The following is a 24605-nucleotide window of genomic DNA, read 5'->3' as shown; positions in this document are numbered from 1 at the left end:
CTCCTTGCAGCATGCCTAAGGCACCCTTTACAATGTTTAAACCCTTACAATGAAGATGTGTGAAGTTATTTTGATTGTTACGAATTATCTTTGAAAGACAGGGTCCTGAAAAAAGGGACATTTCTTTATTTTGCTGTGTTTATCAAAAGGTGTGCATAATTATTAGGCAGCTTCATTACCTCAGGTAAAATGGGCCAAAAAAGAGAGATGTAACTGACACTGAAAAGTCCAAAATTGTAAAATGCCATTCAGACGGATGCAACATTCTTGAAATAGCTAAACTATTGAAGGAATGACCACCGGACAATCAAACGGTTCGTTTGCCAAGTGTCAACTGGGGCGCAAAAAACGCAAAAGACTTGAGAAGAATTAAACGTCAAGCTACCAGGAACCCACTCTCCTCCACCATATTCCAGAACTGCTACCTACCTTGGGTGTCCAGAGGTACAAGGTGTCAAGTGCTCAGAGACATGGCCAAGGTCAAGAAGGCTGAAACACGATCACCGCTGAATAAGATTCACAAGTTAAAGCGTCAAGATTGGGCAAAGGTATACCTGAAGACAGGTTTTAGGGTCAGATTAAATGAGTGTGACTGTTGATGGACCAGGTGGATGGGCCCGTGGCTGGATCAGTAATGGACACAGGGGCACCACTTTGAGTCAGGCACCAGCAAGGTGGAGGAGGGGTACTGGTATGGGCTGCTATCATTAAGGATGAGGTAGTTGGACCTTTTTGGGTTGAAGATGGACTGAAACTCAACTCCCAAACCTGCTGCCGGTTTCTGGAAGATTCTTTCTTCAAGCAGTGGTACAGGAAGAAGTCCTCAGCATTCAAGAAGCCCATGATCTTTATGCAGGACAATGCTCCATCACCTGCATCCAAGTACTCCACTGCTTGGCTAGCCAGCAAGGGCCTCAAAGATGCCCGAATAATGACCTGGCCCCCTTCCTCACCTAATTTAAATCCTATTGAGAACTTGTGAGCCCTTCTCAAATGTGAGATTTACAGTGGGGGAAGAGAATACACGTCTTTGAACAGCATTTGGGAGGCGGTGGTTGCTGTTTCAGTGAAGTTGATCGTGAACAGATCAAGAAACTGACAGACTCCATGGATGGAAGGCTCATGACAGTTATTGAAAAGAAGGCTAGCTATATTGGTCACTGAAAGGCTATAGTTGGAGCGAAAACCTACAGGACAGTAGCTCACTTGGGAAAAGTTTGGAGAATCCTGACTATAGTAGTCTAATTGCATCGCAACAATTAAGTAATTTTCTTATAAAACTTTATAACATGCCCAATTTTGCCATACTTGTACCATAATAGTGATTTGTTATATTATCACATCCTAGTGGGCATAAGTGGTTAAAAATGTATTTTCTAACAGTTTTGCGGTGTTAACGTCTTTTGAACCAGTTTTGCTCACTGGGATATACAGCGCCTATGGAAAGTATTCAGACCCCTTGACTTTTTCCACTGTTAGGTTACAGCCTTACTCTAAAATTGATTGGTGAGGGGAAAGAAAACAAAATCCACACATTATCTCATAATGACAAAGCAAAAACAGGTTTTTAGAAATTTGAATATTTAGTCAAAATAAAACATTTACATAAGTATTCAGAGCCTTTACGTTGTTGAAGCACCTTTTGCAGCATCGAGTCGTCTTGGGCATGACGTGTCAAGCTTGGCCCACCTGTATTTGGGGAGTTTCTCCCATTCTGCTCTGCAGATCCTCTCAATCTCTGTCAGGTTGCTGCACAGCTATTTTCAGGTCTCTCCAGAGATGTTCGATCGTGTTCAGTCCAGGCTCTGGCTGTCCAGGTTCTCATGGTCGGCAAGTCTTTGGGTGCCTTTTGGCAAACTCCTAGCGGGCTGTCATGTGCCTTTTACTGAGGAGTGGCTTCTGTCTGATCACTACCACAAAGGCTTGATTTGTGGAGTGCTGCAGAGATGGAAGAACCTTCCAGAAGGACAACCATCTCTGCAGAGGAACTCTGGAGCCCTGTCAGAGTGACCATCGGGTTCTTGGTCCCTGACCAAGACCCTTCTCCTCCGATTGCTCAGTTTAGCCGGGTGGCCAGCTCTAGGAAGAGTCTTGGTGGTTCTAAACTTCTTCCATTTAGGAATGAGGCTACTGTGTTCTTGGGGACCTTCAACGCCACATAATTTTCCCCCAGATCTGTGCCTCAACAAAATCCTGTCTCGGAACTCTACAGACAATTCCTTCGACCTCATGGCTTGCTCTGACATGCACTGTCAACTGTGGGACCTTATATAGACAGTTGTGTGCCTTTCCAAATCATGTCAAATCAATTGAATTTACCACAGGTGGACTCCAATCAAGTAGTATAAACATCTCAAGGATAATCAATGGAAACAGGATGCACCTGAGCTCATTTTCGAGTCTCATAGCAAAGGTCTAAATACTTATGTAAATAAGGTGTATTTTTAATTAATACATTTGCAAAGTATAATTGATTGATCTTTCGTTCTCAAATGAATTCCTGGTAAATCTGGTTGAGAGAATGCCAAGAGTGTGCATAGCTGTCATCAAGGCAAAGGGTAGCTACTTTAAAGAATCTCAAATATATTTTGATTTGTTTAACACTTTTTGTTAGTACATTATTCCATATGTGTTATTTCATAGTTGATGTCTTCACTATTATTCTAAAATGTAGAAAACAGTAAAAATAAAGAAAAACCCTGGAACGAGAATGAGTGTCAAACTTGACTGGTACTGTACATACGGTATGTTTTCACTTTTGACACTCATTTGTACCAGAATTTTATCACAAAATAATATAATTGCAATCAAGGAGTGTGATTTCGGATGAAAAAGGTAAAGATGACAATCATTAGTGTTTGGCATTTTGTATTTGACATTTTTGTAGTGCAATCAATTGTGCAATTTAACAAAAATGGCCATTTCATTTATACATGAACAGTTAAACATTGAATTAGAATGCAATCATTTCAGCCACTACTGAACATAGTTTGTATTTTCTCTTCTTAACTAGGCACTTGTAGTCAAGTCTGAATCATTGAATGTTTGTTTCCATCTAGTAAAAAAAAAAACATGAAACCAGAAAAATAAAACATGTCCCCGAAACTGAGACTTCTAGGCCTCTAAATAATATCTATATTATCGATGTTCCCACAACCACCTTTTCACTTTTCTCAGCCTGTAAAAGTGCATTGTGTTGTTTGGCATTGTGGTTAAGGTATTACAATGGTTACAGTAGGCTATTACCAGGGTGATTACGCAACTCAGCACTTGATCTTCTTGCCGTAGCTTTCGACCACGTCTGGGGTGATACTCTCGTCCTCCTCCACGTCCTCTGTGACGGACTTGCCCACCAGCTGGTAGATGTCTTCGGGGGGAACGCCCTTCGGCTCGCCCACCTTCACCCCCAGCATGTCCATATTCAGCACCGTGCCTTTGGGGATCGGCACCTTGGCCACCACTGATTTCCCCAGCTGGAAGAGGACACAATGAATATATTAAAATAAGTTCTGACATCCTTTCCTGTTTGAAGCAACATTATTGGGCCCAGTACTTTGGTATAACAACAAACCAAGAAACCCTAAAAATCAAAGATCATATAGCCTATAGGGTACAGAGTTTTTCCAGGTCAGATGACAAGATTAGGAAAAAAAAACTCCTAGCCCTAACACACACCCACCCCTGAATTGGAATAAATGCTAAATAATGTTTGTAAAAATAAATACCCCATTGTCTTGCATCAGATTGCCATTAATAATTGCAGTTGGCCGTCAGGCTATGTGGTAAGAATAACAATGAAAAGTGCCCATCCAGGAAGTACCTTATCGTGGCATGGCTTCTCACAGGGCAGCATCTGCTTGATGCTCGTCCCCAGAGACCTCTCCACCAATCGGATGGCTTTCACCAGCTCTGTCAGCTCAGAGGGCTCCAGAGAAGCTTCGTGGTCACTTCCCTTCCAGCTCTTGTCCAGGGTCACATGACGCTCAATGACCTTTGCCCCCAGCGCCACTGCTGCCACGGAGATGTGGACCCCAGACTCGTGACCGGAATATCCGATGGGAATATCAGGGAATTCCTTCTGGTATTCCTATGAACAAGATTATGGGTCATTCTCCTGCCTCGAAACATGTATTCTCTCTGGATTTAGCCTTAACCACAGACTAGCACTAATGGTCCATTGATTTATAACATAAATAAGATGCACCGTGTGTTTAGGGGTGACAAGGTTGACAGCCAACTTTCTGATCTTGCCTGAAACAACTCCTTCGTTCAAACCAATGAAAAACTCTTACTGCGATGACACGCAGGTTGACATCTTCAGCCTCCAATGGGTAGGCACTGGTGCACTGCAGGATGCAGAAGTTCTGATTGTGTTTCTTGACTGTCTGGTAGACCCGTCTCATTGTCTCCATCGACTGCATCCCACTGGATATCACCATGGGGCGACCTAGCATTAAACCAAAGAGATTTGAGATTCATTTCATCAACAAAAAAAACGCTTTGCTTTATCCTCGATATTCAACATTTTTTACTACACTTTCAGGGGTATAAAGTAGACCAAATAATCAAACTACCTCAGAAGCTAAAATGTTCATTTTTACATTTAGCAGCCAAAGACAAATATCTATCATACTGTAAACTTTAATCGCTGACCTTTTTTAGCAGTCTTTTCCAGATAGGGAAAGTTGTTGGTGTCCCCTGAACCGACTTTGAAGAAAGGCACATCAAGCTCATGTAGAAACTCCACAGCCATCTAACAAGAGATACAACAAATAACGAACAAATAACTAATACAGTTTTGATATGCATTATACAGGCCCATTCAATATAGTACCACAGGAGTCAATAGACCCAAAAAAAGCCTAGCAGTCAAACAGGGAAATGGTTCCAATTGTTTTTCCCCCATTAATTTTTCCCCATAGGGGATTTCAGTAACACTTAAAATAAGGGCTGAGTTTCATGTAGGATTACCCTGGTGTGCCGTTTTGATAACTGTTTAAATCTCTCTAGGACAAGGTGACTTATCAATATATTTGCCTGTATTTACCCCACAAAAATGAAATGCTAATTAGCAGCTAATGTGGCCATCATAAAGAACTACAAATGCCATGATGACATGAGTCGAGGCAAAGATAAGAATCTCTGGATTAATTTACTAATGTTAGCTAAATGTACCAGTGAATAAATTGTCTACACGTCTTTAAAAATGTACAATCCTGTGAACTGTCTTGTGCAAGTTTTAAATTGACAATATCTGTCAGCAAAGGTGTCAGTTGGAGACGAAGTTCAGGAGTGCAGGGATTTGTTGTTTTGCATGATGTCTACTTTGATGCTAATTAGCATTTTTGAATCTGAGCATAAATAGAGCTGAATATGTTAATAAAAGTCACCCTGTCAGATTGAGATTTACATGGTTATCAAAACACCATGCCGGGGTAAAGATACAGGAAACACAGCCCTTATTTTAGGTGTTTCTAAAATTCCATATGGGAAAAATGTATTGTGAAACAATTGGAACCATTTCCCTATTTGACTGCTAGATTTTATGGTTATTATGACACCTCCACTATGGGGCTCTATGGGCCTATTCCACATCAACATCATTCTTACCTCATCCATTCCTGAAGCAGTAAAGAAAATTCCAACCTCCTTTGCATAATTCTGCAGCTCTACGTATTGTGTATGACTGAACTCAAGGTGGCGCTTGTGCTCTCCGTAAGTCTTTCCCCAGGATTGTTTGGAGGTGTAGGGACGCTCCAGAGCACGCTTGTTGAACTTGTACTCAAGTTCACTCTTCTGAAACTTGGCGCAGTCTGCCCCACAGTCCTGTGAATTGATTTCCAATATGAGTAGGGTCACATAGTTGTAAAATGTGTTACCAATGACGATGAGAAGGGAACCTTGTTTCAAATCTTCTCTCATTGATTGAGACAGGTGGGTCCACACCCCAAAGTGCCCCATGCCATGATGACGCTCACCTGTCTCGAACAATGAGAGAAGATTTGAAATAGACAAGATGGCGACAAAGACGTTGTTGGATTACTCATGGAGCAAAACATGAATACATTTAAACGCATCACCTGCAACTGGACACTGACATTTTAGAAGATGGATGTTTGGCTGAATCAAAAACAAAGATAGTATTGCCAAGTTAAGGTTGGTTGAAATGTCACTGTGCTACACCAAACAGTACCTAACCTGTAACTCAGGCAAGAAAGGCATTTCACTGTACTTGTGCACGTGAAATTAAAAAGCTTAAACTTGACTTGAATGGATACCAAAAATCTTTGGTTAGATCACATTATAACATAAATCTGTAGCTTACACAACTACTGCCTTTTCATTAAACAGTCAAATGGTGTGATAATTGTGTGTATATGAGGTTGGGTATCTGTTGTGCCACATCTCTGACTCAGGTAGGAAATCCGTATCCACCAATATCAATCCTTACTAAATTGACCAATATATGCCCATGGTCTCATAAATACAGCCCCAGCAAGCAACAGAGCAGTTAGTAGCAGAGCTACTGTCATTTTACAGTCCTGTGGGCACTGGAATCGATCATTTCCTCATTGGCACAGTAGCAGGACAGTAGTTAGACACGAAGCAGCGTCATTCAAAGAGACTGGACTGTCAATTGAAACTGCCAAATTGGTCAAATACATGTATACTAAAGTAGCTGCTAGTTTACTAGCAAGTAAGTCAGTACCATGGTCCCCAATACAGCAGCTGGGCTATGAAAACTGATTAAAACATTCTACTAACATTACCTTGGCCATCTTTATCATTTTCTTGGCAATTTCGATATCTCCCTGGTGGTTCTGTCCAATTTCTGCAATAATGAAACAGGGGTTAGAACCCCCAATCATCCTTCCAGGACAAAGCTCGAATTTCAGAGGCATTTTGGAAATGTGATAAATCCGGTTTCCTAAAATTTTTGTTGCGGTAAAATGTTCGCTTGCTCTGAGCGAGTGGTACAGAGACGGTCAGGTGCGGGTTCTCGCGGAAAAAGTCGAGCTAATTTCCACGTTGCACATCCGGAATCCACGTGGTTTCCTCTCCAATCATGTTTCAAAATAAAGGTTCTCCATTCACTCACAGGTCATTTCAGGATTCTCAAGAGTCAAAATGTGAGACACTGTAATGAGTAATATTTTATTATTATTATAGGAGCAGTCAATCATTATCTGTATACATTGTATTTTACTTTTTAACACCAAATTCTATTTCACATCCTCTGATATAGAAAAGTAAACATCCACCACATGTATATAAATACTTGTACCTTATATAGACAGTCAAGTCTACTATATTCGGATCTAATCTGTTTGTTCCCTAACTTGCTTCTGACTATACATCGCCCAGTGCCATGTTCAGTAGCCAAACGTTGCAGATAGAAATGCAATGAATAGAGCCGAAGTGATTCCTAACATGCAAACCAGGCATTACAACGTAAAGTGATGGGCCAGGTTATATGTTTGGCTAGCTCAATCTTGATGTGACTTGGATTTAAAAGAATAATAGCCTAGACTGGTGCAATACATATGGTGGAAGGAAACTCTCTTGCCCATGTTTACACCAATCCAAAGCTTTAAAAAAAACTTTAGTAGTACATGTAAGAAGAATCAAGTAGACTACCTTTACTTAAGTGAAAGACAGAGAGGGGGTGGGACGGGACAAATTAAGTCAAGGCACATGTTATGCTTATGCAACATTGTAGAATTTTGAAACTGAAAAAACAATTTTTGGATGACAGCCAGGTGTATTTTGTTACGCCGAAATTAACATCTGTTTTTAGAGGAATGAGGATGAACAGTCCGCCACACAAACCTTTTTAAAATTGTCCACAATGAACGCTTGTGATGCAGTGTAAATATTATGTAACTAATAACATTTTCAGCCAGAGTTTATTAAGGTTAAACGTAAGATTCACTAACACCTTCAAATAAGGTTAATAAAAAACAGCTGCAACAAAAGCAACAAAAAAAAAACAACAGCAAAAAAAAATCCACATTTAACATGATATGTTTATGTAATATTGTAGAATTTTGCATCTGAAAAACATATTGAGTGACAGCCAGCAGTATTTTGATTGTTGACAGAAATGAACATCCGTTTTTTTAATGATGCAGGTCAACAATCCACCACACAAATGTTTTTAAATTGCCAACAATTAACACTTGTTAGGTAGTGTTGAATACTCCTGGCTCCTCGCATAGTCTTTAGACGTGACAGACTCGATTAATAAATTAAACAGTGCTTCTTCTCTCTTTTTAAACTAATTTGAATGAGGTTGCCAAGTTTCTGCTTCTGGTTGCCGTTGACGTGGAGCTAGTAATAGCTGGAGGCTGTCTCACCTTGACTTCATCTTAATTTTATTTAATCTCTGTTCGACACTGGCTGCCATCTTCTGACACTACAATACATTTCCTTTTGTCCTTTCCAGGAATGTACTCTAAATAATCTCATATGGGGTTTTGACTTTCTTCACTGATAACTAGTGATGCACAAGCTAGGCCTATTTGAAACATCACCATCTACTAGAAGCATTTAAACCGCCGGAAACTTGAAAACCAATGACGTATATATACCCTGGATTGCTATTGGTACTCCCTTGTTGGAGAAGTCCTCCATAGGAATGAATGTAATTCTACAGTATTTCAATTAAATATTTAAAGGAAAAAATGATATGTATTTAAGTATGTTTTGTTGTTGTAGTGGGCACAGTAAAAGTAGTACTCTCTCTCTAAAAAAGACTAAGAAATGTTTTATATATTTTTTCATTTTTTATGTTTAGCTCACATAATATAATTTCAAAGTATGCTTTAAGGTGTTAATATAATACACATGTCAAAAACTAATGTAGACATTAAAAAATGCATTTCTATAGCTTCCAAATGAGGAGTGCCAAGATGGCTATGCGGTGGCTTCAATACAGCGCCCCCTGTCAGTAATCCAGGGTTTATACACATCAGTGTCGAAAACCCCAGTAGTATTTTTTTTTTTTTAAGGTCTTGAATTGTAGTTTCAGTATAGTTTTAGTTTTTCAAATATTTGTCTTAATTATTTTATTTCAAAGATACAAACACACGTTGATTCTTGAGGAGGAGAGATTCATTAAAGATAATTAACTAGGTTTCTCTTTTCATCTGTGGTGTGGATTTATCGTTGGAGTAGAGAAACACACGATTTTGTACGACTCCGGGTCAAAATTGTAACAAAGAACCAGCTAAATTCAGGAAAATATGCATGTCAGGCAAAATACCAACTCAATGTTCATCTCCCAGGACAAACTATCTAGCAACAGATAGCGACCTAAATGTCTATGATTGTTTCGAACTGTCCACAAATGAATATAGTTTGTTCACAGTTGCCTTTGATATTTTAACCTGAGTGTCATGAGTCGCATCTGATGTGGATGGACAAAATCAACATGCGAATGCATGCGTGTGGCCGCTTCACCAAACCAGCCCCTCAAGTGCACACACCATGCGCACATGTTGATTTCGACTATCCCCATCAAAAACGTTCATGACAAGCAGGTTAAATTAGAAAAACAAACTACAGTATATTAATTTGGGGACAGGTTGAAACACACGACTCATTCACGGATATTTAACTATTGCTAGCTAATTTGCCCTTGGACATAAACATTGGTTTGTTAGTTTAAATATGGGGTCCCATTTTTTGCTGGATCTTTGCAGAATTTTTTGTTGTCATACAAAATCATGTTCTCTACTCCGACAATTAATCCACAGATGAAAGGGGAAACCTAGTTCGTTTAATCTCTTCTCGTTCATCTTTCAATCACCCACGTGGGTTAGTATGTTTGTGAAAACCAATGAGTAGATGGGAGAGGCGGGACTTGCAGGCATTAAGGGTCTGAAACGGAACCAAGTTCTATTTATCGCCTGGCTATGCCCATTGATGCGCATGAGCAGTTAAATGATTGAATAATGGGTACATTCATTTTGCGACACCCCAGCACGCAACGTGGCTGTCTGGTGATACTGATCATATGTCGGATTGATGGTCTGTTTACATAGCGGGTTGCGGTAATTAACGTGGCAGGTTAGGTGAATTAACGTGGCTGATTAGGGGAACCAACACATTAGGTTTGGTGAAATAACAGCAGGTTATGAGACTGAGGTTAAAGTGAGGAAAATAATTGGGGTTAGGCGTTGCTACAATACTGACATGACCATTAGATGAAGATGTATGCCTACTCAATCTAGCCAAAATGGTAGAAATGTAAACAGACCATCAGTGTCATAACACTAGTCTAGTCAGCATGTTAACATGTTTGTCAGCCCTTGTTGTTGTAGATGTCCACCATACGTTGTGTGATGCTCCCATCCTCCTCCACGTCCTCTGTGACGGCCTTGCCCACCAGCTGACCCATGTCTTCAGGAGAGACACCCCTCGGCTCGCCCACCTTCACCCCCAGCATATCCATACTCAGCACCGTGCCTTTGGGTATCGCCACCTTAGCCACCACTGACTTCCCCAGCTGGAAGAGAAAATAATACAGAGATTTCCTCCTACAGTATGTGCTGTTGTAGGTTATACAGTACAAAGATAATACTTGATGTAAGGGAGGTTTATGACAAACATAATGGGCCTACCTTTTAAATGAAAGTGAATATAACATAATTTTTGGAGAAAGTTATTATTACAAATGTCAATGGGAAAAATATTTATTTAGTATATTATTGATATATGTTGTATATTTTGTATATGTAGTGCCTTCGCAAACTATTCAGAGCCAAGCACTTTTTCCAGATTTTGTTACATTACAGCTTAACTCCAAAATGTATTAAATAAAACATTTTCCTTATCAATCTACACACAATACCCCATAATGACAAAGCAAAATCAGGTTTTTAGAAATGTTTGCAAACATAAATACCTTATTTACATTAGTATTCAGACCCTTTGCTATGAAACCCGAAAAGTGTATTTTGTATTTGTTATGAATCCCCAGCTACTCTTCCTGGGTTCCAGCAAAATGAAGGCAGTTTATACAATTTTAAAAACATTACAATACATTCACAGATTTCACAACACACTGTGTGCCCTCAGGCCCCTTCTCCACCACTACCGCATATCTACAGTACTAAATCCATGTGTATGTATTGTGCGTATGTTATCACGCGTGTGTTTCTATGCATGTGCCTGTGCCAATGTGTGTGTTGCTTCACAGTCCCCACTGTTCCATAAGGTGTTTAAGAAAAAAACATTTTTAAAAATCAAATTTTACTGCTTTAGTCAGTTACTTGATGTGGAATAGAGTTCCATGTAGTCATGGCTCTATGTAGTACTGTGTGCCTCCCATTGTCTGTTCTGGACTTGGGGACTGTGAAGAGACCTCTTGTGGCATGTTTTGTGGGGTATGCATGGATGTCTGAGCTGTGTGCCAGTAGTTTAAACAGACAGCTCGATGCATTCAACATGTCAATCAATACCTCTCACAAATACAAGTAGTGATGAAGTCAATCTCTCCTCCACTTTCAGCCAGGAGAGATTGACATGCATATTATTAATATTACCTCTCTGTGTACATCCAAGGGCCAGCCGTGCTGCCCTGTTCTGAGCCAATTATTGCAGTTTTCCTAAGTCCTTTTTTGTGGCACTTGACCACACGACTGAACAGTAGTCAAGGTGCAACAAAACTAGGGCCTGTAGGACCTGCCTTGTTGATAGTGATGTTAAGCTAGAGCAGCGCTTTATTATGGACATACTTCTCCCCATCTTAGCTACTACTGCATCAATATGTTTTGACCATGACAGTTTACAATCTAGGGTTACTCCAAGCAGTTTAGTCATCTCAACTTGCTCAATTTCCACATTATTTATTACAATATTTAGTTGAGCTTTAAGATTTAGTGAGTGTTTTGTTCCAAATATAATGCTTATAGTTTTAGAAATATTTAGGACTAACTTATCCCTTGCCACCCACTCTGAAACTAACTGCAGCTCTTTGTTGAGTGTCGCAGTCATTTCAGCCACTGTAGTAGCTGACGTGCATAGTGTTGAGTTATCCGCATACATAGACACTGACTTTACTCAAAGTCAGTGACCCTCAGCACACAGAAATTGAGCTCAGGTGTGTCCTGTTTCCATTGATCGTCCTTGAGATGTTGCCGCAACTTGGAGTCCAACTGTGGTAAACTAAATTGATTCGACATGATTTGGAAAGGCACATACCTGTCTGTATAAGGTCACACAATTGACAGTGCATGTCAGAGCAAAAACCAAGCCATGAGGTTGAAGGAATTGTCTGTAGCTCCAAGACAAGATTATGTCGAGGGACAGATCTGGGGAAGGGTACCAAAACATTTCTGCAGCATTAAAGGTCCCCAAGAACACAGTGGCCTCCATCATTCTTAAATAGAATAAGTTTGGCCAAACTGAGCAATCGGGGGAGAAGGGCCTTAGTCAGGGATGTGACCAAGAACCCGATGGTCACTCTGACAGAGCTCCAGAGTTCCTCTGTGGAGATGGAGGACCTTCCAGAAGAACAACCATCTCTGCAGCACTCCAGCTATCAGGCCTTTATGGTAGAGTGACCAGACAGAAGCCACACCTCAGTAAAAGGCACATGACATCCCGCTTGGAGTTTGCCAAAAGGCACCTAAAGGACTCTCAGACTATGAGAAACAAGATTCTCTGGTCTGATGAAACCAAGATTGAACTATTTGGCTTGAATGCCAAGCGTCACGTCTGGAGGAAATCAAGCACCGCTCATCACCTGGCCAATACCATACCTACTGTGAAGCATGGTGGTGGCAGCATCATGCTGTGGGGATGTTTTTCAGAAATAGGGACTGGGAGACTAGACAGGATCGAGGGAAAGATGAACTGAGCAAAGTACAGAGAGATCCTTAATGAAAATCTTCTCCAGAGCGCTCAGGACCTCAGACCGGGGCTAAGTTCACCTTCCCACAAGACAACGACCCTAAGCACACAGCCAAGACAACGCAGGAGGGGCTTCGAGCAAGTCTGAATGTCTTTGAGTGGCCCATCCACAGCCCGGACTTGAACCTGAATGAACATCTCTGGAGAGACCTGAAAATAGCTGTCTAGCTGTCCTCATCCAACCTGACAGAGCTTGAGAGGGTCTGCAGAGAAGAATGGGTGGAATACGCCAAATAAAGGTGTGCCAAACTTGTAGCGTCATACCCAAGAAGACTTAAGACTGTAATTGCTCCCACACTCTTGGCATTATCTCAACCAGTTTCACCTGGGATGTTTTTTCCAACAGTCTTGAAGGAGTTCTCACATATGCTGAGCACTTGTTGGTTGCTTTTCCTTCACTTTGCGGTCCAACTCACCCCAAACCATCTCATTTGGGTTGAGGTCAGGTGATTGTGGAGGCCAAGTCATCTGATGCATCACTGTATCACTCTCCTTATTGGTCAAATAGCCCTTACACCGCCTGGAGGTGTGTTGGGTCATTGTCCTGTTGAAAAACAAATGATAGTCCCACTAAGCACAAACCAGATGGGATGGTGTATGGCTGCAGAATGCTGTGGTAGCCATGCTGGTTAAGTGGGCCTTGAATTCTAAATAAATCAGACGGTGTCACCAGCAAAGCACTGTTACACCTCTTCCTCTATGCTTCATGGTGGGAACCCCACATGCAGAGATCATCTGTTCACCTACTCTGTGTCTCAAAAAGACACAGCGGTTGGAACCAAAAATCTCAAATTTGGACACATCAGACCAAAGGACAGATTTCCACCGGTCTAATGTCCAATGCTCGTTTTCTTGGCCCAAGCAAGTCTCTTCTTATTGTTGGTGTCCCTTAATAGTGGTTTCTTTGCAACAATTTGACCATAATAGGCCTGATTCATGCAGTCCTCTCTGAACAGTTGATGTTGAGATGTGTCTCAACATCAAGTTAACTTTAATGAACTTATCCTCTGCAGCAGAGGTAACTCAGGGTCTTCCTTTCCTGTGGCGGTCCTCATGAGAGCCAGTTTCATCATAGTGCTTGGTGGTTTTTGCGACTGCACTTGAAGAAACATTTGACTGACCTTCATGTCTTAAAGTAATGATGCTTATTTGAGTTGTTCTTGCCATAATAAGGACATGGTCTTGTACCAAATATGGCTATCTTCTGTATACCACCCCTACCTTGTCACAACACAACTGATTGGCTCAAATGCATTATGAAGGAAAGAAATTCCACAAATTAACCTTTAACAAGGCACACCTGTTAATTGAAATGCATTCCAGGTGACTACCTCATGAAGCTGGTTGAGAGAATGTCAAGAGTGTGCACAGCTGTCATCAAGGCAAGGATGGCTACTTTGAAGAATCTCAAATATAAATATGTTTTGATTTGTTTAACACTTTTTTGGTTACTACATGATTCCATATGTGTTATTTCATAGTTTTGTTGAAAATATTTAAAATAAATAAAAACCCTTTAATGAGTAGGTGTGTCCAAACTTTTGACTGGTACTGTATGTACATGTATTATTTCAGTTTTACATTTTTTATTAACTAGCAAAAATGTCTAAAACCCTTTTTTTTGTCTTTGTCATTATGGGGTATTGTGTGTAGCTTGATGAGAGGGAAAAAACAATTTAATACATTTTAGAATAAGACTGTAACATAACAAAATGTGGAAAAAGGGAAGGGGTCTGAATACTCTCTGAATGCACTGTATGTCAAAAATATACTAAATAAATATTTTCCCTTTACCATTCAAAAATTATGTCGTATTTATTTTCATTTAAACCTTCTGAGGCTAACTCACCTTAACATGGCAGGCTTTCTCACAGGGTAGCATCTGTTTGATGCCCGTGCCTTGGGCCCGCTCCACCAAGCGGATGGCTCTGACCAGCTCTGTCAGCTCAGAAGGCTCCAGTGACGCCTCGTGGTCGTTGCCCTTCCAGCTCTTGTCCAGGGTCACGTGACGCTCCACGACTTTTGCCCCCATTGCCACTGCTGCCACAGTGATGCTGATTCCCCTCTCATGGCCAGAATATCCGATGGGAATATCAGGGAATTCCTTCTGGTATTCCTACAGTATGTAAGGAAAAGGGAGAGTAAAATTCCATGGGTCAATTCATTTCCTTTAGTGGTGGCCTGAACAGAAATATGTTAAATTCTTGTTCTCTCTCCCGCTCTCCCGCTCTCCCGCTCTCTCGCTCTCCCGCGCTCTCCTCTCCTCTCCTCTCCTCTCCTCTCCTCTCCTCTCTCTCTCTCTCTTCCTCCCTCCCTCCCTCCCTCCCTCTCCCTCTCTCTCTCTCTCATTGCTGTGCACTTGACTCAACCTATGTTTCCCTATGATGTTACTCTGGGGTGACAACAGATATCTTGCTGATCCTGCCTGACAACCCTTTCCTTGTACTAAACCAATGGGAAGTCTTACTGCTATGACACGTAGGTTGACATCCTCAGGGTCCAATGGGTAGGCACTGGTGCACTGTAGGATGGTGAAGTTCCGATTGTGTTCCTTGACCGTCTGATAGACCCGTCTCATTGTCGCCATTGACTGCATCCCACTGGATATCACCATAGGCCGTCCTGAGGTTCAACAAAGTTGTAATTTCAACAGTAACTGACTTTACTGATATGCCGCACATTACCCATGTGGACTGCACATTCAGAGTATAACATTTCACTTTTACCACAGTCACAGGTGATAAAGGTGTAGTACATATATAACACAGTGTTAACTTAAATCACTTCACCTTTTCTTGCAGTCAGTTCCAGATAGGGGAAATTGTTGGCATCGCATGAGGCAACTTTGAAGAAGGGCACATCGAGCTCATCCAGGAACTCCACAGCCATCTGACAAGCGAAGCGAAGCAGTTGGGATGGTCATGCATGTTTTGCTTGAAATCCGGAATATCTACACAGTCGCAGCAGACGAATTCAATAGACATGTATTAATGGAATGACCTCTTACCTCGTCCATCCCAGAAGCGGCGAAGAAGATTCCAACCTCCTTTGCATATTTCTGGAGCTCTCTATATTGTTCATGACTGAACTCTAGATGGCGCTTGTGGTCACCGTATGTCTTTCCCCAGGAATGTTTGGAGGTGTAGGGACGCTCCAGAGCACGCTTGTTGAACTTGTACTCAAGTTCACTCTTCTGAAATTTGGCGCAGTCTGCCCCACAGTCCTGTGAATTGATGCCAACATGAGTAACAGCACCAAACACACACACACACACACACACACACACACACACACACAATTTCCGTTTATGCAAATCCACGCACAGCAGCAATAGAGTATCAGGAACACAGCAGAAAATACCTCCCCCTCAGTCCTGCCATTTCTACATTAGCTTTTGATTTGAGGTTATTAAAGGAAGATTTACATGGGAGGGATGCAAGATGAATAAGATGCTCCACACTCATACATGTATATGTGTGCCTTTCTATCCGATTCTCCCAGAGAATCTTGTCACCCAACCTATTATATTTAACTGAAGCTTAAGCCACACTAAAGGGCAGTTACGCTGACACAGATTAAGCCTTGTCCTGGACAACAAAAAAAAAGACTTTCAATGAAGACCATGTTCTGTATTCAGCATGCTTTTTGTCCATAACTGTGTCCAGGAAACCAGTCCTTAAAGTCTTACAATGTCTCTTCATTTAGCTTCCATTACCTTGGCCATCTTGATCATTTTCTTTGCGATTTCAATATCTCCTTGGTGGTTCTGTCCAATTTCTGCAATAACGAAACAGGGGTTAGAACCCCCGATCATCCTGCCAGGACCAAGTTCGAATTTCAGAGTCATTCTCAAAATAAAAGTGATAAACTAAGTTGGTAAATGATTTAAAGTCTATGGCAAATAATTTTTTAAGGGTGAGATTGTCAGAGGCAATCTTGCACGGTGGAAAAAGGAAGAAATTGCTTATCGTCTGCCCTTTTATCCAAATCCTTAAAGTCAGCCCATCCAATGATATGCCAGTATCCTGACCAGTTATGCAAAAAGTGACAGGTAGGGCTTATTGTTTTTTTTTTGTTGCCTGGATGCCAGTCTGTTTCTTTTCACCTTATGGAATTGTTCTCACGTTATTGTCATTTGACAAGAGCCCAAACAAATCTGGAACCAGGCAACAACAACAAAAACGCAAATAAGATGTAAACAAGGATATTTGCAAATACATTCAATAAGGAAATGGGTACAGTGATAGATACCAAGTTCTCTCTCGTGCACAGTTCAGACAATTAGTGAAGGAGCTGTTGTTGTTTTTTTACTGGAAGAAAGACCCACGTTGAACGCAGCTTTATGAAAACATTATTTACGTTGAGTGTAAAATACTGTTTTATATTATTGCTTTATATCTTTACCTTTTCATAGAATTATATCCTCTTTGATTGTTTCTTATATATCCTTAGAGATTGAAAGTAGGGTTAGGTTCAAAGCTCTTTGTGTATGACAGTGGACTGTAGGAATGCGCACTCCCAATAACTCAAGGCCTCTCATATCACAGGACTGATTAGAAGTCTTGTGATATGCACAGAGAAATCCTGGGTGGTGGAAAAGTACCGAAGTACATCTTTGTGGAAGGGAGAGGTTGAGAGCCGAGGGTGTAAGTGGACACGGCGCTGTCTGGAATGCACTGTATTCGGCTGGACATCTTTGTTGAGTACACGTTTGAAACGTCACTTTGAGTCTGGGCTCTTTTGTGTGATAAATATGTTTATGGTTTTTTGAGATATGGGTCTTCTTATCAATCGGCGTTGTCGCCAGGATATCACGCTTAAGGAACAGAGAGTTTTCTGTGGAGAGTGAAGCTTCAAATGTTTAAACAAATCTTAGATATGGCCATTTAGGAAACATCCTGTGCGTGTGCGTGTGTGTGCGTGTGCGTGCGTGCGCCTGTGTGTGTGCGTGCGTGACAGTTGGATGTATCCCGTCTGTAACAGGTGGACAGCGCAACCGTTACTAAATCCGAGGGGATAGAGATAGTATTTAGAACTCAACAGCGTATGGTTCTGGGGTGGGAATTGTATCTAGTACAGATTCCCACAGGAGAAGAATATATTGTACATGTACAAAATATTCCTAAATAAATGAATGAATCTAGAAATTTAGACTGGAAAATGAACACAATTAGTGAGATACGATTGGTGCCCGAAAGGATACATTATAAAAACGCCACAATATCACCCACAACTTGGAATGAAAGTCGTTTTAGAAGAAGGAGTCACTGCTTATTGGGAATAAACGTGGGTTCCAATATAGGAACTTCTGCCGAAGTCGTTGCCTCTCCTTGTTCGGGCGGTGCTCTGCGTTTGACGTCACCGGTCTTCTAGCCATCATCGATCCATTTTTCATTTTCCATTGGTTTTGTCTTGTCTTCCCACACACCTGTTTTCAATTCCATTCATTACCTGTTGTGTATTTAACCCTCTGTTTCCCCTCATGTCTTTGTCAGAGATTGTTTATTGTCAGTGTAGTGTTTTTGTTGCATAGGTGCGCGACGGGTCTTCGTACCCATATTGGTTTATGTTCTTTTCCTGTTTAGTGTTATGGAGCATGTTTTTATGACATTATTAAAAGACTCCATTTTACACTCCGTTTGACTCTCCTGCGCCTGACTTCCCTGCCACCTATACACATATGCCTGACAATATGATGGGAATGAGAGACATTGTCCGTTCGTTGAACCTGTACAGGAGAGGGAGAGGCAAGGACTGAGAGCTTTGTGGTGATGTGGCTCTTCCTGCCTCCCAATCCACCGACCGGTGGGCACAAACAGTGAAGCAAACAGAAGAGAAGTTTAAAAGTGTGTATATAAAGGTTGTCACGGTAACTTTCCAGAGACAGGAAAGGAACGTCTCAGGGGATGTGTTAAAAGAAGTGATCATGGTATGTTATCACTGAGCTATAACTTGAACTACAGACAGCCTCCAAGATGGCTGAAAACCGATTTGTGGGGGGCTGACATCTTGCTAGTTCCTGTTTCAGGAGCTCATTAGTACATGACCACTGGCCCAGCCAAGACGTGCATTCCAGGGCAAGCCAGAGTAGGCCGAAGATATTGATTAGTGGTGGAGGGGAAATCTGCAGGCGTGAAGAACCACTACACAACCCTGACACAACTACTGAAAACAGGACTAAGAGGACAGTGCTTCAGCTTGCTCAATATGTGCACCTCAGGAGACAGTTGGATGCTATTTTCTGTTTAAGACAACAAAAGATCAACTTGTTTCAAACTTATTGAATGTCCTTGAGTGGCCCAGCCAGAGCATAGACTTGAACCCGATTAAACATCTCTGGGGAGACCTGAATATAGCTGTGCAGCAACACACCGCACCGAACCTGACAGAGCTTTAGAGGATCTGCAGAGAAGAATGGGAAAAACTTCCCAAACACAGGTGAGCCACGCTTGTAGCGTCATGAAGACTTGAGGCTGTTATCGCTGCCATAGGGGCTTCAACAAAGTACTGAGGAAAGGGTCTGAATAGTTACGTAAATGTAATATGTCCGTTTTTTATTTTTTAATACATAGGCAAAAATGTTTATAAAAAACTGTTTTTGCTTTGTCATTATGGGGTATTGTGTGTAGCTTGATGAGAGGGAAAAAAAACAATTTAATACATTTTAGAACAAGGCTGTAACGTAACAAAATGTGGAAAAAGGGAAGGGGTCTGAATACTTTCCGAATGCACTGTGTGTGTGTGTGATATATACATATATATATATATTTTGTTATACAAGGTGACTGTACTGATTGATAAACTTTTTTTTTCCCTCAATCTACACACAATACCCCATAATGGTAAAGCAAAAACTGTCACTATGCTCACAACAACATTATGTATAGCCAAGGACATTATGAGTGACGTCAAACCACTAATAGGAGCGATGTCTGATGTACCGTTTTCTGTGACTACATGGATCTCTTCAAACTTTCTTTTCATGATGTCACGATCGTCATATGGAGGAGACCAAGGATCAGCTTGGTAAGCGTACATACTTCTTTATTAAAGCAAGAACACTGAACAAAACGAACCATGACGCAAATATGGCTAGTGCAGACAGGCAACTAAACATAGAATAAGAACCCACAAACTACCCAAGGAATATGGCTACCTAAATATGGTCCCCAATCAGAGACAACGATAAACAGCTGCCTCTGATTGAGAACCAATCCAGGCAACCATAGACATATAAACACCTAGACTTGCAAAAAACCCTAGACAATACAAAAACTAAACAAACCACCTCTTGTCACACCCTGACCTAAACAAAATAACAAAGAAAACAAAGATAACAAAGGTCAGGGCGTGACACAAGATGAGTACAGCATGAGGCACTTCATGTCCTGCTATCCAAAACAATCAACAATTGCTTAATCAGAGTAAGAACGGTTCAAATAATATTTATTTAAAAAGGAATATTTTAATTAAGAACAACTATGTAAGAAATGATTAAATCAAATAAATTAATTGAAGAAGAAAAAACCATACAGCCCTGGTCTATGATGTTCTTCTCTCTTTATAATAAGTATTTAAGGCTGTGATGGATGGCGTTTAAACATATCTAATTACCCAAAGGGGTGAAATGAACTCCGTCACGCAGAAATAGGTGCGGTTATTATGTTTCATGTGAGGATGGCTAACCCAGTGCCTTTCCAAAACCTGAACAAATTTGCTAAGCACATTGTTTACACATTTCCTTGTTCTGTCTATTTTGCACCAGTGAGGGGGGCATCCTTCCTCACTTTTACAGCCTTGGCTGGACGCAATGTGCAACACATCCTAAATGGTCAGAAAATCCGAAAATGGTGATAGAAAATGGAGTTTCATAAAGAAAGTATGCATATTTTCTCTCAGGAGTGCTGCTTGAGTTATACCGAGATCGAGTGCGTGGGGTGAGCATGGAGGGATCACTTCTAAAGTCCACTTCTAGAATGGACATTTAAGGAAGTTTGCAGCAGCTCAGGTGAGAGATCATCTAGTTTGGAAAATCCAACTATCCCTTAGATATTGACATCGAGACCCACTCTGACAGGCATGAGTTAAATTGTATTTGTCACATGCGCTGAATACAACAGGGATTGCAGTGAAATGCGTACTTACAAGCCCTTAACACAACAATGCAGTTTTAAGAAAAATACCACAAAAAAAAAAGAAATAAAGTAACAAATAATTCAAAAGCAGCAGTAAAATAATAACAGCGAGGCTATATACAGGGGGTACTGGTACAGAGTCAATGTGCAGGGGCACCGGTTAGTCGAGGTAATTGAGGTACTATATACATGTGGGTAAAGTTATTAAAGTGACTTATGCATAGATAATAACAGAGAGTAGCAGCAGCGTAAAATAGCAAGTAGTCTGGGTAGCCATTTGATTAGATGTTCAGTGGTCTTATGGCTTGGGGGTAGAAGCTGTCTAGAAGCCTCTTGGACCTAGACTTGACACTCCATTACCGCTTGCCGTGCAGTAGCAGAGAGAACAGTCTATGACTAGGGTGGCTGGAGTCTCTGGTAATTTTTAGGGCCTTCCTCTGACACCGCCTGGTATCGAGGTCCTGGATGGCAGGAAGCTTGGCCCCAGTGACGTACTGGGCTGTATGCACTACCCTCTGTAGTGCCTTGCGGTCGGGGGCCGAGCAGTTGCCAGACCATGCAGTGATGCTCTCGATGGTGCAGCTGTAGAACCTTTTGAGGATCTGAGGACCCATGCCAAATCTTTTCAGTCTTCTGAGGGGGAATAGGTTTTGTCGTGCCCTCTTCACGACTGTCTTGGTGTGCTTGGACCATGTTAGTTTGTTGGTGATGTGGACACCAAGGAACTTGAAGCTCTCAACCTGCTCCACTTACAGCCCCGTCGATGAGAAAGGGGCCGTGCTCGGTGCTCCTTTTCCTGTATTCTTGATCACGTTGACGGAGAGGTTGTTGTCCTGGCACCACACGGCCAGGTCTCTGACCTCCTCCCTATATGCTGTCTCGTCCTTGTTGGTGATCAGGCCTACCAATGTTGTGTCATCGACAAACTTAATGATGGTGTTGGAGTTGTACCTGGCTGTGCAGTCATGAGTGAACAGGGAGTACAGGAAGACACAGAGCACGCACCCCTGAGGGGCCCCGTGTAAGTGTCCATGGTTCTTTTAATAAGAAATACTCAACATGAACAACTGAATACAAAAAAAATAAACGTGGAATGAACGAAACCCAAAACAGTACCGTGTGGTGAAAAACACACACACGGAAACAAACACCCACAAACACACAGTGAAACCCAGGCTACTTAAGTATGATTCTCAATCAGAGACAACTAATGACACCTGCCTCTGATTGTGAACCATACTAGGCCGAAACATAGAAATCCCCAAATCATAGAAAAACAAACATAGACTGCCCACCCCAACTCACGCCCTGACCATACTAAATAATGACAAAACAAAGGAAATAAAGGTCAGAACGTGACACGTACTGACAAAAGTTAACGCTAGAAATGTAAGATTAATAAAGTTTATGTTGACGTTAGTAGGATACTGTATATACACTCAGTGCCCAGTTTATTATGTCCACCACCCCATTCACAAAAATGTATCGCTCCTACCAACTGTTAGTAACGTGGCCGAGACATGCTATATAAAGCAGGCAGACAGGCATCGAGGCATTCAGTTACGGTTCGACTGAACGTTACAATGGGCAAAACAAGTGAATTTAGCGACTTTGAGCGCGGTATGATCGTTGGTGCCAGGCGCACCGGATCCTGTATCTCAGAAATGGCTGCCCTCCTGGGCTTTTCTCCCACGCCAGTGTCTAGGGTTTACAGAGAATGGTGCGTCAAACAAAAAACATCCAGTCAACGAAAGTCCTGTGGGCGAAAAAACAGCTTCTTGATGAGAGAGGTTGAAGGAGAATGGCAAGAATCGTGCAAGCTAACAAGGCGGGCCACAAACAAATAGCAGCCCAGTATAACAATGGTGTGCAGAACGGCATCTCGGAACGCCCAACTCATCGATCCTTGTCATGGATAGGCTATTGCAGCAGACAAACACACCAGGTTTCCCTCCTATCAGCTAAAAACAAGAAGGAGCTGTTCCACGGGGCACGCGATCTTCCAACACTTGACAATTGAGGAGTGGAAAAACATTTCCTGGTCCGACGAATCCCAGTTCCTGTTGTGTTATGCTGATGGCAGTGTCAGAATTTGGTGTAAGCAGAACGAACCCGTGGACTCATCCTGCCTGGTGTCACCGGTACAGGCTGGTGGCGGTGGTGTAATGGTGTGGGGAACATTTTCCTGGCATACGTTAGGTCCCTCGATACCAGTTGAGCAACGTTGGACAGCATGAATGTACCGCCATCCGATCTGCAGCAAATGCATGATGCCATCGCATCAGCATGGACCAACATCCCTGTGGAACGTTTACGGCACCTTGTAGAATCCATGCCCAAAGAATTTAGGCTGTTCTGGAGGCAAAGGTGGAGTCAGACCCAATGCTAAACGGGCCACTGAGTGTGTACATATATGTCTCCCTTTCTGGAAATGTATGTTCTGCCAGTGTCTTTTTGGGCTAAATTGAGGGTCGAATTATAGACTCAATTTTGAATCACCCTTTCATGGAGTTTCGGGGTGTCACAAAGTGCATGAGTCACTGTCCCAGTAGTATGTGTGGCAGTGACAGCTAAATTAAATTACTAACTGGGTCTATTTGGCGATGTCCATAGTTTTATTCCGTCATTCTCATCAATGGCTTCGCCATTGAATACTTTGACAGAAGTGGGGAAGCAGGGACAAGACCCAGTAGACTGGACACTAGTGTCAAGAAGAGTTTGGGAAGTTAAAACAAGCACTGTGCTAGTTCCTCGCTCCGGGAATACCAGATAGGGAGTTTGAGATGTTTGTGCACGAAGATAAGGGGCTGTCATTCTAAATTTGGGTTGTATCATTTATCAATAGTTCCAATTCGGATTCGGACAGGCGAGAGACACAGAGCGCTGTCCCTGAACTGTGAAGAAAGCACCAGGGGCAGGGCGGGTGCGCTGCTCACACACAGCACCACATGATGAGTGTGAGAGAAACCTGTCTCTAGTCTATTTGACTATTCCTTGAATTCCCTTATGGATGAAAATGATTTCCTTTTGAATTTATAAAGGGTTACAATTATAATTTGGCTTGGGTGATTCATTATGTTTGTTAATCTGATTCATTTATTTTTTTTATTCTGCTGAGGAAATATTGAGTTACACTGCCAAGGGCAAGACATGGGGGGGTGTTATCATGTAATATGGGGTCATCCTGCGAGTGGTTTCTGAAACAAATTGAATCTTTGTACAAACTAATCTAGCTTCTCGACCTTAGAAGAACACCCTCCCTAATTTAGACTCACTAAGTTATGGAGGGTTTCCTCCCAAGGTTGAGATAGAAGGCCCTACTGTAGACTCCAGCCGCTAACAAGCTACTCTGTATCAGTGGTTATACCAACAACACTGATGTAATGGTGAAGCTAGTCACCTAGAAGCTTAGACAAATATTGTCTACTGGTTTATTGAAACTCTACAATCAAGCTGTTGTGATATGTTGAATTTGATTACTGTAACCAATTATTGCAATTTCATACTCTGTTGACTACATAACGGGAGGGTTTTACTGACGAAGGAAAACCC

General features: G+C 41.7%; 2 protein-coding genes across 2 annotated transcripts; both read right to left on the bottom strand.

Moving 5' to 3' along the window:
- Positions 1-2851: 2851 nt before the first annotated feature.
- On the bottom strand, positions 2852-7031 carry LOC139374136 (sialic acid synthase-like). The gene is made up of 6 exons (XM_071115139.1): positions 6771-7031; positions 5611-5826; positions 4654-4753; positions 4293-4447; positions 3821-4087; positions 2852-3473 (listed from the first exon to the last, which is right to left on the bottom strand). Exons 1-6 carry the CDS (start codon positions 6900-6902, stop codon positions 3264-3266), a joined length of 1080 nt encoding a protein of 359 aa, XP_070971240.1. The 5' UTR covers positions 6903-7031; the 3' UTR covers positions 2852-3263.
- A 107-nt stretch (positions 7032-7138) lies between these two features.
- LOC139374135 (sialic acid synthase-like) lies at positions 7139-16765 on the bottom strand. Its single transcript, XM_071115137.1, has 6 exons — positions 16634-16765; positions 15926-16141; positions 15708-15807; positions 15386-15540; positions 14768-15034; positions 7139-10510 (listed from the first exon to the last, which is right to left on the bottom strand). Exons 1-6 carry the CDS (start codon positions 16763-16765, stop codon positions 10307-10309), a joined length of 1074 nt encoding a protein of 357 aa, XP_070971238.1. The 3' UTR covers positions 7139-10306.
- Between the last annotated feature and the right edge of the window lie 7840 nt (positions 16766-24605).

Source organism: Oncorhynchus clarkii, chromosome 19 (genome assembly GCF_045791955.1).
Source record: "Oncorhynchus clarkii lewisi isolate Uvic-CL-2024 chromosome 19, UVic_Ocla_1.0, whole genome shotgun sequence".
NCBI lineage: Eukaryota > Metazoa > Chordata > Actinopteri > Salmoniformes > Salmonidae > Oncorhynchus > Oncorhynchus clarkii.
This window is presented reverse-complemented; position numbering and strand designations above follow the sequence as displayed.

Excerpts from the sequence above, each read along its gene's own strand:
- LOC139374136 (XM_071115139.1), bottom strand. The coding sequence starts at position 6,902 with ATGCCTCTGAAATTCGAGCTTTGTCCTGGAAGGATGATTGGGGGTTCT. Across the intron at positions 4,088-4,292 it reads TCAACCTGCGTGTCATCGCA|GAATACCAGAAGGAATTCCC; the intron begins GTAAGAGTTTTT and ends TCTTGTTCATAG. Across the intron at positions 3,474-3,820 it reads AGAAGCCATGCCACGATAAG|CTGGGGAAATCAGTGGTGGC; the intron begins GTACTTCCTGGA and ends GTCCTCTTCCAG.
- LOC139374135 (XM_071115137.1), bottom strand. The coding sequence starts at position 16,765 with ATGACTCTGAAATTCGAACTTGGTCCTGGCAGGATGATCGGGGGTTCT. Across the intron at positions 15,808-15,925 it reads CCGCTTCTGGGATGGACGAG|ATGGCTGTGGAGTTCCTGGA; the intron begins GTAAGAGGTCAT and ends TTCGCTTGTCAG. Across the intron at positions 10,511-14,767 it reads AGAAAGCCTGCCATGTTAAG|CTGGGGAAGTCAGTGGTGGC; the intron begins GTGAGTTAGCCT and ends TTTCTCTTCCAG.